This window comes from Stegastes partitus, unplaced genomic scaffold, assembly GCF_000690725.1.
Source record: "Stegastes partitus isolate 25-593 unplaced genomic scaffold, Stegastes_partitus-1.0.2 Scaffold690, whole genome shotgun sequence".
NCBI classification, from domain to species: domain Eukaryota; kingdom Metazoa; phylum Chordata; class Actinopteri; family Pomacentridae; genus Stegastes; species Stegastes partitus.
In genome coordinates, this window is record NW_007578421.1 from 9,022 (window position 1) to 23,791 (window position 14,770).

General features: G+C 39.6%; 1 protein-coding gene across 1 annotated transcript in view; it reads left to right on the forward strand.

Annotated features, from left to right (window-relative positions):
- The first annotated feature begins 422 nt into the window (after positions 1–422).
- hdac11 (histone deacetylase 11) overlaps positions 423–14,770 on the forward strand; it is a 30,144-nt gene continuing 15,796 nt past the window's right edge. The window contains exons 1-6 of the mRNA XM_008290654.1: positions 423–1,479; positions 2,745–2,804; positions 2,931–3,079; positions 6,486–6,586; positions 7,578–7,694; positions 13,270–13,312. Of these exons, the coding sequence (XP_008288876.1) occupies positions 2,770–2,804; positions 2,931–3,079; positions 6,486–6,586; positions 7,578–7,694; positions 13,270–13,312 (445 nt within the window). The 5' untranslated portion in view covers positions 423–1,479; positions 2,745–2,769. The remainder of the gene's footprint in view (positions 1,480–2,744; positions 2,805–2,930; positions 3,080–6,485; positions 6,587–7,577; positions 7,695–13,269; positions 13,313–14,770) is intronic.

Sequence of the window (14,770 nt, forward strand, 5' to 3'; positions counted from 1 at the left end):
TCAAAGTCCCGACAGCATGAGGAAAGAAGCTCTTCCTGAGTCTCTGTGTTCGCTTTGAGGCCGGCCAGAGCGTAGCCACTTAAACCTCCATAATCTTGTTTGCCCTGACCACGCTCCTCCTCCTCCGTAGTAATTTCTCAGTGTGGGAATCATAAATAAACTATGGATTAACTTTATCCCCTCAAAGTCTTAGTTATGTGTCTTCTCCTGGACTGTTTTGAATGGTGGTCGCCCTCATAGTCAAAATCATGACTGTATTAGTAAATGCTCATTACCTTTACTGTAAAAGATTTTTAAAAAGGTATATCAGTATGTGATTTAAAAAACTCTTACTGATATAAACTTCCCTCCATGTGGTCGCCCTGCTCTGAGGAGATTCTTCTGCTTTAAATCCTTTTTATTATTCTTTTATTTTTTTTAAATAAAGGAACTTTATTTAACAATGAACGTACATGCAAAGAATTGTACAAATAATGTGAACAAACAATTTATCAGACATGTTTTCATAATGACAAATGTATTTTGACAATTTTAAATTCTGTTGATTCAAAAAATAAACAATATATTTTTTTAAAAAACAGAAGGGGGACAAGAGGAGGGGCATCGTTGTTCTTTCTGGAACAGTTCTTCAAATATTTTAACAGTTTAATTGCTTTTTGTTGTTTTGATATTATTTAATGTTTTAATATGTTCTTCAAAGTCAGTGGATAATTTACATTTGCCAGTTTAAATTTGTGAACTTGAAATTTACCAATTAGAATTAATAAATTAATTAGGAATTCTATTTCTTTATGTTTGTGATCAAATGAAGTTATGACACTTTTACAATCAATTTTAACATCAAATTTAGTTTTACACAATATATAATTCTTAATTTTAATCCAGAAAATAGTTGAATACAGACAATGGAAAAATAGATGACATAAGGATTCGTTGTCATTTTTAAAGAAGATATATTTATTTTCAATTTCTAAAAATTGGGATAATTATGAATTTGTTGCATATATATTGTGTACAACATTCATGTGTACTTGTTTATTATTAATACAGAATAAACATGGTACCAGCCATGCTCTTAGCAAATCAATGTCTGTTAAGATACCATTCCAGGAAGCTTTTAATCAGGGATTTATTCTTATTTTTTCGTACAAACAGTTCCTAATATGTTTATTATTACATCCATAATGTCTATACCAAATAATAAACAGAAGGGCTCTTCTGCTTTAAATCTCCTTTTACGCAAACAGCGTAGCTTACGTCCTTCCGCCATGATGGATCTGGCGCGCGTCCTACGTACGTTTTCTACGTAGCGGTGGAGCAGGACGGGAAAAGCACTCTGTCACAGAAACACTGTCAAGAAAAGAGGCTTTTTACGGCTTTGTTAGCCAGCTAGAGTCAAACAGCCCGAGCTCAGCCCTTGTTGGAGGGACAAACAGCGACAGTCCCGGCAGCTGCGTTATTTCCTCATAAGAGTAGCAGGTGAGTCGCATCGGCTCTTACTGGCTAATGTCCTCTGAAACAGCTCCAGGTTGTTTCGTTCCACGTTTTGGTCTTCAGCCGTAATAAACGAGCATGGTGTGTTAGCATTTGAATAAAAGAAGAAGCTGTAAACACACGCCTGCGGGCTTCGAGTCCGCTCCAGCGTTTCCTTCTGCTGTTGCGTCTTTGGAAATGTGCATTTGTCAGTGCGCATGCGCGGGCAACAAGGCTCTCATGATTCCTCCATTCTTATTTGTGTAGCAACACTTTGTCATTTCACTACTAATTTATTCAAACATTTCCAGAAAGTTCCTGTTCTGGTCTTTTAAATCTGCATTATGTGTGTTCTGATACTTACTGTGGATAATTTCATCAGATACAAATGTGTGAAAGTCATTGTCAGCTGGTAAATTTTCTCATTTTCCCCAGAATAAAGTCATTAAATCACATTAATTTGTTCAAACATTTCCAGAAAGTTCCTGTTCTGGTCTTTTAAATCTGCATTATGTGTGTTCTGATACTTACTGTAGATAATTTCATCAGGTACAAGTGTGTGACTTTCATTTTTAGCTGGTAAATTTTCTCATTTCCCCTCCAGAATAAAGTCATTAAATCACATTAATTTGTTCAAACAAGTCCAGAAAGTTCCTATTCTGTTTTTAGTTTGTATTATTTTTGTTCTGAGAGTTACTGTAGATAATTTCATCACATACAAGTGAGTACATTTCATTTCCAGCTGGTACATTTCCCTTTTCCCCCCAGAATAAAGTCATTAAATCCCACTAATTTGTTCAAACAAGTCCAGAAAGCTCCTATTCTGTTTTTAATTTACATTATTTGCATTTTCAGAGCTACTGTATATAATTCAAACCCTTACAAGTGTGTGAATTTCATTTTCAGCTGGTACATTTCCCTTTTTTCCCCCAGAATAAAGTTATTAAATCCCACTAATGTGTTCAAACAATTCCATGAAGGTCTTACTCTATTTTTAATTTACATTATTTGCATTTTCAGACTTGCTGTACAAATTTAAGCCCTTACAAGTGTGTGAATTTCATTTTCGGCTGGTAAATTTTCTCTTTTTTTATCCCCAGAAGAAAGTAATGTAATCACAGTAATTTTTTCAAACAAGTCCAGAAAGTTCCTATTCTATTTTTAATTTGTATTATTTGCATTGTGAGTCTTACTGTAGATAATTTCATCACATACAAGTGAGTAAATTTCATTGTCAGCTGGTAAATTTTCTCTTTTTTTTTTATCCCTAGAAGTAAGTAGCAATGCCTGAAAAACATGTCTCACAAAGAAGATAATGAAGGGAAAAGGAGGTAAGGAGCACAAACAAGCAGCGTGACACTTCCCATAGTGTTTATTAAGCCACTGGGGAAATCACTTCATGTAAATGAAATGCAGCAGCATCGGATTGAAAAGCCCTTTTGATTTTCTCCTTTCAGCCCTCACGTCACTGATTTGTACGCCAGCGTCCCTCAAACATGTCTGCCCATCGTGTACCACCCAGACTACAACATCACCTTCATGGGCCTTGAGAAGCTCCATCCATTTGATGCGGGAAAGTGGGGGAAAGTCATCCACTTCTTGAAAGGTAAGAACAGCAAACATATCCCTGAGCTGATGTATACGGAGTGACTCAAATCAGATCATACAGGCAACGAGAGGCAGAGAACAAAGAGCGGAGAGCGGAGGGGTGAGGCGTAGTTGCTGGAGAGGGGAAAGGCAGAGCAATAGAGCACAGATAATTAGAGATAACTCCCCCGTGGGAGCCTGTGCAGGTACAGTAGATGAGGCCCAGCGTGGGTTTCAAGGCCAAGGGAAAACAGTCACCGGCTAACTGGCACGACTTCACACCAAGCTGTTGTCAGCTTTGCACCGTGAATCGTCTTTGGTGTAGGAAGTGTCGCGCGCAGCTTAATGAATTCACAGAACTTTCAGAAGTTAAGAGTGCAAATAAAGAACTGAGCCTGTGCTGACAGAGGGAAACCTTGGATTTCCTAAAATTACCCTCGCAGTAATTGGAGAAAAAGTGGATGATGGTGCAGATTTAGTCGGCATATTTAGAGAATCATACAAAGGAACTAGTTGTGTAATAGGTTTTAATGAGCCCTCAGTGTTGAACTGAAAAGTTAGCAGCTGACTTTGGGCCACTGTGTTTGAGTGGTCTGTGGAAACGACCGTCCTGCAGCGAAACAACTGACCAAAAAATTCTGATATTGCAAAAATGAACCATTACGTGACACAAACATTCAGAACCTGTGCCATGTTACTGCCCTACAGCAGCAGTCTGATTTTACCAACTTGTCATGTAAACATCACAAACCCTGGTTAATGACTTCAGTTGTCCCAGTAAATTTAATAAATTCCATCCATCCATTATCTATACACCACTTAATCCTCACTAGGGTCGCAGGGAGCTGGAGCCTATCCCAGCTGACTCAGGGTGAAGGCAGGAGACACCCTGGACAGGTCACCAGTCTATCACAGGGCTACACTTAGAGACAGACAACCAAGCACACTCACATTCACACCTACGGACAATTTAGAATCACCAATTAACCTCAACATGTTTTTGGACCGTGTGGGAGGAAGCCGGAGAACCCGGAGAGAACCCACGCTGCACGGAGAGAACATGCAAACTCCACGCAGAAAGATCCCGGTGCCCCCACCGGGACGCGAACCGGCGACCTTCTTGCTGCGAGGCAACAGTGCTACCAACTGCGCCACCTTGCAGCCCATTTAATAAATGACATTATTTAATTTGTTTATCCCTTTCTCGAAAATAAGAGACCTTAATTATACAGTTTTCTGAAGAAAGAATTTGCATTTGCTTTATGTGGACGATTTAAAATCTAAATGTTAAAACTATTAAAATTGTGCGTTTCTGGTTTTCACACTTCTTGTCTATACGTGTACTAAAGGCTGTAATGATGCACTTGCTGCATTAGTGCTTTTAAACACCTAATTTCACATATTTGCAGCGTATTAGTGATTTTGATATTCATCGGATAGTTTTGGTCGACGTCAGCGTCCTCACACCAGGGGGCTCTGCAGGAAGCAGTAAAGCATCGTGTTTACACGGAGCATGTGCTGTAGATGTTTAGTAGCCAGAAGTGCACTGTAAAAAGTCCTTTTGATTAACATAATAGCATCCTTTCATTACTTTGTGTTTCTAACTGTGCTGCAGGTCAGTGCATAAAGCAATCAGCTCTACTGTTGGGGTGTCACATGGTCAGAATCAATGTCATGATTTGTGACAGCATTGACTTGTGCTTAAAATAGAATGATGTCCACGGTATTGATTCTTGTGATTTTATTTATCTACCAAATTTTCCCACATTATGTAATGACACGATTATGACATTATTCAACTAGATCATTGTGTGAGACAAAGAATTTTAACCACAGTATCTCAATGAGAGAATTCAGTCACTCCACAAATGTATAAGTGGAGGATTTGTATTGATCCGTCAGCCAGCCTTAATTATGGGTTGAACGGACGGTCAGTGTTGGGTTGCTGGCATGCAAAGGGATGATGATGTGATAATATATTGACGGTTCAGAAAAAATGTGCTTGATATGTTGGCAGCATTCACGTTTTTAATAAGTTCCTAGAATTAAAAATATGACTGCATGATCTTCTTTGCAGGACGCTTCACCATTAATAATTAACTGTTTCTTATTAGTCGTATATTAAACATGCAATACTGACAGTATCCATCATGCATCACTTATAGGAAGGCATCACATGGGTCAGAAATTCATTCAGTAGCAGGACAACAAGCACAAACATACAGCCAGTGTTACAGGCCAGTGAGTCAGCCGGAAGTTTCCAGGATGCTCCGCACAACTTTCCGGCAAAGTACTTTGACAAACGGTACACGAGTGTAGCCGTCTGCACCGCATTGCATAGAGTTTTCAATTAGAGAGGTGTTAATTCAACTTTATGCTGATTTTGGACGATGTAGTTTGTTGTGCTGCTGAAATGTAATTCATCACTGAGAGGGTTTGTTTTTTATTTTATTTTATAATCTACTGTCATTGATATGAATGGGTTGGGCAGAATAATGGAAACATCTGTCAGTTTAATGCAATAAGCACTAATGACTGTAGCCTCCAAAACGACCGTACAGTTGAGTGTAATTAAGGTTTGAGTGGAAACTGTACATTACAGCCTTCATGAACTAAAGAGGATTTATTGCATTGGTTTTGGGATGAACGATTTTGTAAACATCTAGTTGTGATTTTCAGATATTTTTATTTGATTTGCAGCATACTTTTTAAAGTCAATGGAAAAGATTTAGAGACACCATGAAAAGTATGACTGTCACACAAGAGGGGTGGCACATGAGTGTACAGCCTTTGACACAGCAGTTAAAATCTTAGGTTATACATACTATATAACATATATTCTACATGTCTTTTTATTTTTATTTTTTATTTTTATTTTATTTAATTCTACATGAATTCCTTCCTGCCAACAGCCATCACCTTAACAAACAATTTGACTGACTGAATGATAGTTGTTGTTGTATAGAAATATATGTTATATTGATTAAAAAAAAATAAAAAAGTGAGCTTTTACAAGATTGAATTTCCCTTCTGGGATAAATAAAGTATTTTTCATTCATTCATTTCATTTCATGTCAGCCTTTGCAATTTGCTGATTGTATTGCTTCAAATGGCAGTTTGAAATCGAATATTTGTTTAGCTCCTCATTGGACCTTCTCCTATTGGCTCCTATCAGCCGTGGTGTTGTCATGAAACACCCACTTAATACAAAACCGTGGACATGCAGTTGTGTAAAGCCATGAGTTAGAAAAGCTAAACGTGTTGCATGACTGGACAGATTCGTGCTTTTCCTTCTTTGGAGTTGGAAAATGTGGAGTTTCCTACTTCTAACTCATCCTACAACTGCAGCTCTAGTATGAAGGTTCACTTGTGTCATTTTTCAAGTTTTTTTTTAAGCCTGTCTGACCTGTTTGACTGTGTCTCAGAGGAGCAGTTTATCACTGATGGGAACATCGTGGAAGCCCGTGAAGCTACCGAGGAGGATCTGCTGGTGGTTCACACCAAACGTTACATCAACAGATTAAAGGTAGCTTTGTTTTCCCTCAGCACGTCCTACCTTTAGTGCACCTTATTATGACAGCATGGCATCTTCACTACAAGTCTTCATCTCTTCACATCTTTTTTCCTCTGTCTCTCTTCTGTGTGCCACATGCCGCACTGAAAAGGACCGAGGACCTGAGGCGTTTAAACTGATTTAACTCTTATTAAAGTAGAAAGTTGCTGTATTCAACAGTAGTATGAATGAGAGCCAAACTAAACAGTTTGTTACCTCGGATTTTCTCCTGTTAACGCTCCATTTTTCTTATCATATCATAATGCAGGAAGTGGAATACGAGAGCAGAGAGGTCCCCTAACAGTGCGGGTGATTATCCCATAAAGGAATTACTCCTCAGTCAAATCAATCATTTCAAGCATAATCAAAAGATAGTACCGCTCTGAATCGTTTGAGTCAAAAGGAGTTTTGTGCTTTTAATTCATCAGCCCGAGGCGTTTATTAGGACCCACGTTTGCTTTCACTGAATTGGATTTACAAAACTGCGGTTATTTGTGGAGCTCAGGAATGCTGTGTTCTAAAGCCGGCATAAAGGAGCACCTGCTACAGGGAGGCAACGCCGCTAACAGCAGCTCTGTCATTTTCAAAGACTTTGTAGTTATTCACTCTTTAGCCTACTGCTTGCTTAACCAAATCATGGAGGGCTCAAGAGAGGCCCCTCAGTGCTCTGCTGTGAATCTCCATTATCCTGTACTGTCCCGTTCTCATGGGAGAGTCGAGGTTTAAGCCTGAGCCCGCTGGTAGCATCATTATGTCCTTATTTAGTACGATTTTCTGCGAGATTATATCCAAACTCTGGTGGGCTCGTGTTGAGAAAAAAAATGCGGTTTATTTACCTCCTGTTAGGCTTTCCATGCTTTTCCCTCAGCTGAGGTCTTCTTGTGGTTTTTGTTTGCTTTGTGATAATCTTGGCACAGAAACAGCCTCACTGCACTACATCGAGTTGTGTTCTGTTTCGTCGTAGTGGTCTCTCGTGGTGGCAACAATCACAGAAATCCCGCCCCTCCTGTTTCTACCTAATTTCCTGGTGCAGCGGAAGGTGCTGAGGCCTTTGCGGACGCAGACAGGTGGAACAATAATGGTAAGTGTCTGACGGCCGCTTTTCCTCTTCACGTGTTCGTAGCTGATAATATTCACTCATTCTGCACATTTTCTTACTATCTATCGTTATTTGTCAGAGGAATCGATAGGGACAGTGTCCTGTGGTTTATCACTGTCAAATGCTTGATTCATTTCTGTCTCTGTTACCTTTATCAGACAGTAAAAGCACTGCAAGGTGCATAAGATCACACCTGCAGCACGCAGTGTCCAGCCAACATTACAGGTGGGATCATTCAGGATCAAATGCAGATTTTGAGGGTCATTCCACAAAGATAGCTTTTAATTTATTAAATTTTGACTTCTTTAAATGAAAACAAAGTTCTGTACGTTGATAGACACTGAACACGTTGCTCTTGATGCCAGGTGTAGTATTAAATAAACTAAAACTAATGATCTAATATCAGCGCTGTGGCTCTGTGCGTGCAGAGCAGGCCAGGAAGGCAACACCACCCCAAACACTAACGTCCAGCACATGGATTATAGAGCGGGTAGTGATGGGTTGAGCTCCACAGAATTCGTATTTGCTGGGCTGTTGCCCACCAGCCAGTCCTTTATCTTTTATGAAGACCTTTGCTTCGGGAGGCGCCATTTATTATGTTGTCAGGATTTTGAGATGATATTTAATTCTAAATATGGCACAAGAGACATACACATTGTTTAGCTAACCTTTAAAAACTCTGCATTACGTTCAGGCTCAAGCTCTGTGTTTGACAATGAGGGATTAACAAGAAGGTCGGGCAACGGTTTGGTACATTCGACGGTAATTTGATGCACATGTGGCATTGAATTGGAAGAATGACACACCAAACATTTTGATCCAGTTTTCATCAGTAACGTTTGAGGCTCACTTTTGAGTTTTTCATTTATTACTTAGGATGCTGAGGATTTCTGAGGCCACAGCTGTTGCCATCTTTGTGTACAGTTGCCATGGTTACAGGTGATATTATTGGAAAAGGCTCAGTGTCCATGTCCTTCTGCTTTGCAGTGATACAACAGAAGACTCTCCTCAGTAAATCCACTTAATATTATCGTTTCCATTATCTGGCTGGAATGTTCGCTTTCTGCTAACCTAGCGTTATCATAACTGTAGCTACGTGTTCTCTTAATTTAAAAAAGCAATTCATTCAGGAGATGATCCACTTTGGTTCACTGAAGTACTGCTCACTGGTCCTGTTGGCTTGAGCAGAGAAGCTAAACAGTTTGAGAGCGTTCATACAATTATAGGACAGCAGACGAACCTCCAGATGGAGATGACGTAGAATCTGTCCTACTGACAGTAACATTAACGTTACATGTACATTATCTGATAATGTTGCGTTGACTTAATTCCTTTATAAACATGTTGCTTGCATGTGCAGAGTGCTGTGCTGCTGTTGCGTCTCAATAGACTGTAGATCAGGGGTGGGCAATCCTGGTCCTCGAGGGCCACAGTCCTGCATGTTTTAGATGTTTCTCTCTTCCAACACACCTGATTCAAATGATCAGGATCATTATCAGGTTTCTGCAGAGCTTGATGATGAGCTGATCATTTGAATCAGGTGTGTTGGAAGAGGGAAACATCTAAAACATGCAGGATTGTGGCCCTCAAGGACCAGGATTGCCCACCCCTGCTGTAGATGGACCCAATAATACATCTGTTTCAACGTCAGATAATGTTACTGAATGTACAGTAACTGCAGCCCAACAGGTCAGCGTCTTCTGAATGAAAGATGTTTTGGGCGAGGAAGCAAACATTTGGTAATCAGCAGCTGCAGTGTGTGTTTCCACAGATGCTTCAGGCAACTGAATAGGTCTTTACATTTAAACAGTAATTAGTTAATTTGTCCAGTTTTGTAACATTTGTGCAAAAGCAGTTGGTGTGTACGCTCTAGACTAGTAACTACTACAGTTTCCCCACAGTGCATGTTCTGGCATGCGTGTCCCTTGTCTTCAGCCTTATCGGGTAATTTTGTTTTTAATTGTTTACATTATTAAAAGCAATTGATCAAATAATCACCAACATCGCTATTACAGAGTCAAAAATTCTTCCTGTAGCATGGTAAAGAGACCTGAGAGACTACTCGTTGGTCACCAAGTAACAGGGATCAACGGGAAACATGAGTGCAAATTACGGCAGCAGAAGAAACGGTTTTGGTTGTCCATCCTAAAGGAGGGCCATGTTGAGGGACGTGTGCTCCTATTGGTCATGTTTTGGATGTTGTTGTGCAGGTGTTTCTCTCAAGACGTCATGAGGCGTCCAAGATGCAGCATTGGTTGTTGTTAGTAATAAATAATAATTGATTAGATTTATGTAGCGCTTTTCTAACTCAAGGAGTGACTCAAAGCACAGACACTGTCCGTCAGTCATTCACATACATTCATCCCAGTGGTGGTAGCTATGATTATAGCCACAGCTGTCTTGGGGCAGACTGACAGAGGCGTGGCTGCCATTCTGCACCTTCGCCCACCACCTCAAACAATCCATTCATACGCATTCACATCAGGCAAGGTGGGTGAAGCGTCTTGCCCAAGAACACAATGACCATGACACAGGTTACGGAATCGAACCGCCGACCTTCCGATCATTGACTGACCTGCTCTACCACCTGAGCCACAGCTGCCCTTGTTCACTATCACACATTACATCAGATACAATGATTAGCTGTTGTTTAAACCACAAAGTAAAAGTGTTGAATTTGTATTTTTTCTTTTAAAAAGATCTCAAAAGAAGTATTAAATTCATAGTTAGATATTTTCTCTTGCCTTCTTCTGGCAGGAATGTTGGTCTGACTAAAGAGAGTGGGATTGTTGTACTGGTGGGATGTACTGCAGAAGGCTGTTTTTGCCGAGCATTAGTCAGCACAATCAGACCAGTGTCAAATTATTGATTTACCGTAGGTTGGAATATCATCCATTGATAATGAACTAATCATTTTTTCAGTGATCAGCCTCTTCATCTATTGTATGCTACATATCAGGGTCTAGATCACATCAATTCCATTCTTAATACTATTAGATGTTACTAGTAGTATAAAGCCATCTTGTTTCCATACATTTTGGCTGATTGGGAAGGTTTTAAATTGCATTCTTTGCAATAATAAAAAAAAATCTTCAAATTTAACTTTGTGAACTCTGCAGAAATCCTTGGCTTAGTTTCCTCCTTCTAAAACCCTCGACTGATGTTGTCCTCTTTGTTTTCAGTGGAGCAAACTGGGATCCGTCTCTCATAGTGTTGTTAATGAAAAAGAGAAACACAGAATAATAAATAAAAAGGCTGCAAGTGTGTCTGCAGACTTGAATGTGCACAAGCTGATCAGTATTATACAAACAAGGCATTTTCTATGGTTTTTAGTGCGTATACTTGGTGTAATTACAAATTATATCAAACCTGTCATCACGCCAAATGTCTTTTCACTCAAAGAGACTTCTTCTGGCGGTTGATGGAGTTGTTCAGATGATATTATGCGCCGGTAGTAAAACATCTCGTACTCTGTTACAGAGAGTCCTTGTTTTCCCCAGAGTGCTGTGTTCGAGCCGTGGCCAGAGCCTGTGCATACATGCTAATGTGTGTTATTACTCATCTATCAGAGAGCCATTTTGGCATTTACACCAATTCCCTCCAGCTCATATCTCCTTGCCTTCGCTCCCCTACAGGCAGGACTCCAGAAATACGTGGCTCTGGAGCCCCCTTCTCTTGAGCTGCATTTTAAAGAAGCAGCTGCTGTGTGTGTGTAGCAGCATTCTTCTTGGTTAAAAGGGGGAAAAAAAAGCATTCATTATTTATTTGATTACATTTTGTCCATCAGTCCTTGAGAACAAAGTGGTTAGGAGGTTATGAGACTCCAGTCCCATGAATACCCTTTAGCTGTGGAGTGCATTAGATAAGCCTCCAGTGGTTTCTTAAGAGGATGAACCGGTGGAGCGACCAGCCCTAAATACTGCCTTCCTCATGCGTAGCCATGCACATCAGGATTAAATTGATGAACATGTGAGACAAACACCGCCGGTCTCTCTTTGTCTCAGGAGTAGATTTAACATACAATACGGCTGTATGTGTTCTCCCCACAGGAGAACGGAAGTATGCCATTACACTGGTAATCAATGTGTAAATGTGTGCTTCAGCGTTTAACTACGTTTACATCTAAACTTCCTCCCCTGGCATTCATTAAACGGCTAAAAGCACATCTCTGTTTATCATAATGGTATATTTAGAGGTTCTCTTATGTTGTCGTCATGCCTGAAAACGGCTTCGATGTAGAATGGCTCGTTGGTTGTAGATCACAGGTAGAAGCCTGCCATTGGCCGTGCATCTTAGTGGCGTTCTGTCTCCCTTCTGCTGCTCTGTTACCATTTTCGTTCGTTTGGGTTACAGTTCCCCTCGCCACTATCTTGAGTAAACATGGTTGCTGCATCCTTTGTTTAGCTTTTCCAAGATGACTGCTATTGGTTTATAAATATACAAACAAACCAGAGCTCCCTTTTCCCCTACAGCAGAATGGTAATGAAACGCTGCCAGAACGTCCTGTACTGCAGAATGGGCTGGTTATTTGGATGTAACTCTGCACCTTTGTTTCCTTTAACATGCAAAGTTCTACCAATGTGCCAGTTGGTTCACCCGTTTGGCATGTTTAGAGAAGCCACACTCATCACTCCATCATTTTTAAATAGTCATATTATTGTGCTGTTAATTAACTTAAGATTTTGAGCTACATATTTGTAAAGTAAATGAGTTCTTGAAATGTCTGTATAGCATGTAAAAAGATGTGTTTACGGTAATGCAGCAGTAGAATGCAGTTAGGTGGAAGTGTTAATCAATGGATGGGCTACGCTAGGCTAACCACATCTTCAGTACCTAACGTGTGGACGTAAGTGTGACATTGATCTTCCTGTCTTGAAAGAAAGCAAATAAGTGTGTTTCTCTCTGTGAAAGTTTAAGCTAGTTTTTGGTACATTTTTAAGGCTCTTGTTTAAAAACCTGCCTCTTTTTAAACATACACTCACCAGTGAGATGTCAGCAGACTGGAGGGATGCTCAATGGGAAAGATCAAACCATTAAGCAAGGAAACAGAAAGGAAATGAAAAACATTAAAAAAAAAAAAAAAAGAAGCATTAAAATACTGTATGTGATTGCATTTCCTTATGCCCCAATAGCAAAAATGCTCAAATACCTCCAGCTGTTTGTGTACCGTCTATTGTGTTGCGTATGTAAATTTAAACATGTATGTTCCCTACGTGACTGGAGGTCGGATGTGCAAATAGGACGAAGTAACAGTTGTTTATTTAAAGTCTGTGACCTGCACAAAAATGCAGCGTTTAAATGCATAGCCTTGAGTCAAATTTCTAATTTTCTTTAAGAAATGTTTTTTTTTTTTTCCCTCCTCGGTTCCTCAATAAACATGAATCATTTCCTGGTGACTGCAAAAGCTTCTCGATGATTGTTGTTGCATTTTGTGGTTTATTTGTAAAAGGTCATTTTTATTTCATAAATTGAAGTGCTGTTTAATTCACAAAGGGTCACATTCATACATTTTTCTGTTGATGTTAAAAGCTGAACTAAAATATTGTTCCTTCCACAGGCAGGAAAACTGGCTGTTGACCGAGGATGGGCCATAAACGTAGGTAAGTGAGTTTCCGGTTTCTTTGCCTCCTCAGCATACTGAACAGCAATCCCAAAAAGTATCACATTTTTTCCAAACAGTGGACTTTTTCAATTTTTGCAGAAGTCACTTCTTCTTCTTAAGTTCTTGTTGATGAGCTGCAGTCAAATTAAAGCTCCCCGACCAGACCGGCGTCTTTGTGTCTCCTTCTTACAAACAAATATTGACGGACACACTGTTTGCTTTAAAATAATCATATATACCAGCTTACGGGAGCTTCAGAAGAAGCTCCACAGTAGGATTTCAATTTCTGTCTAACAGTGGCTAAAGAGATACTGATTCCTGAGATGAGGGACAAAACATGTTCTACATTGTCTTAAATGTCATAAAAAATAAACAGATGAATGGTAAAAAAACTAATTAAAAAGTGACACGCAATATCCACATGACACATGAAAAATATAGCATCAACATGACAATGATTTCATGTTTTAGAAAACTAATTCAGCTTCATTGTTTCAAATTTAGGCTCTGTACCTGGAAAATACCAAAACCAAATATCAACATTAGATACTTGAGAACTTTAAATTCTTGTTTGATTTATAAAATTAAAAGGAAAAAAAATGCTTTATTGTGTGTCTGGTGGCCATACATGAAACTATGAGCTGCATAAATGTCAGATTTTCAGAAAAGATGTTAAACCAAAAACCTGTTCCTTCACAGGATTGCTATTGGAGACCTTTGTCAACCAATGCATTAACTTTAAAATAACGTAATAGTAAGAAGTAATAAGAAATTTAAAAACCATCCAATTTAAAACCTGTTTTGTCTTTTATCTTAAGAGTAAATGATGTGAACTGTGGGCTTCAAGGTGACGTGGTGGTTAGCACCGTCAGCTAGAAGGGTGCCGGTTCACGTCCTGGTGAGGACACCCGGGATCTGTCCTGCGTGGAGTTTACATGTTCTCCCCGTGCAGCGTGGGTTCTCTCTGGGTTCTCCGGCTTCCTCTCACACAGTCCAAAAACATCTTGAGGTTAATTAATGTCCGTAGGTGTGAACGAGAGTGTGCTTGGTTGTCTGTCTCTAAGTGTAGCCCTGTGATAGACTGGTGACCTGTCCAGGGTGTCCCCTGCATTCGCCCTAAGTCAGCTGGGATAGACTCCACCCCCGTGACCCTAGTGGTGATTAAGCGGCATATAGATGATGGATGGATGGATGGATGGATATGAACCGTGTAGTCCACTCTTAAGTCTTTTGGGGTGCAGCAATGCATTTACTCCTTATTGTTCAGTCTGAGTGATATTCAAAAGTAATATCTCAATTCTCAAAACAGCATCACTCATGCTTAAGGGTAACGTTTCTTACCAATGAATACAGTCTTTCTTTAACCTATTTGTGTTTCTTTTAAAGATGCCTCAACTAGAACTGATTCTTAAGAAAAATCAGCTGAAACACATTTTTTACCTTTCAGATGTTCTTG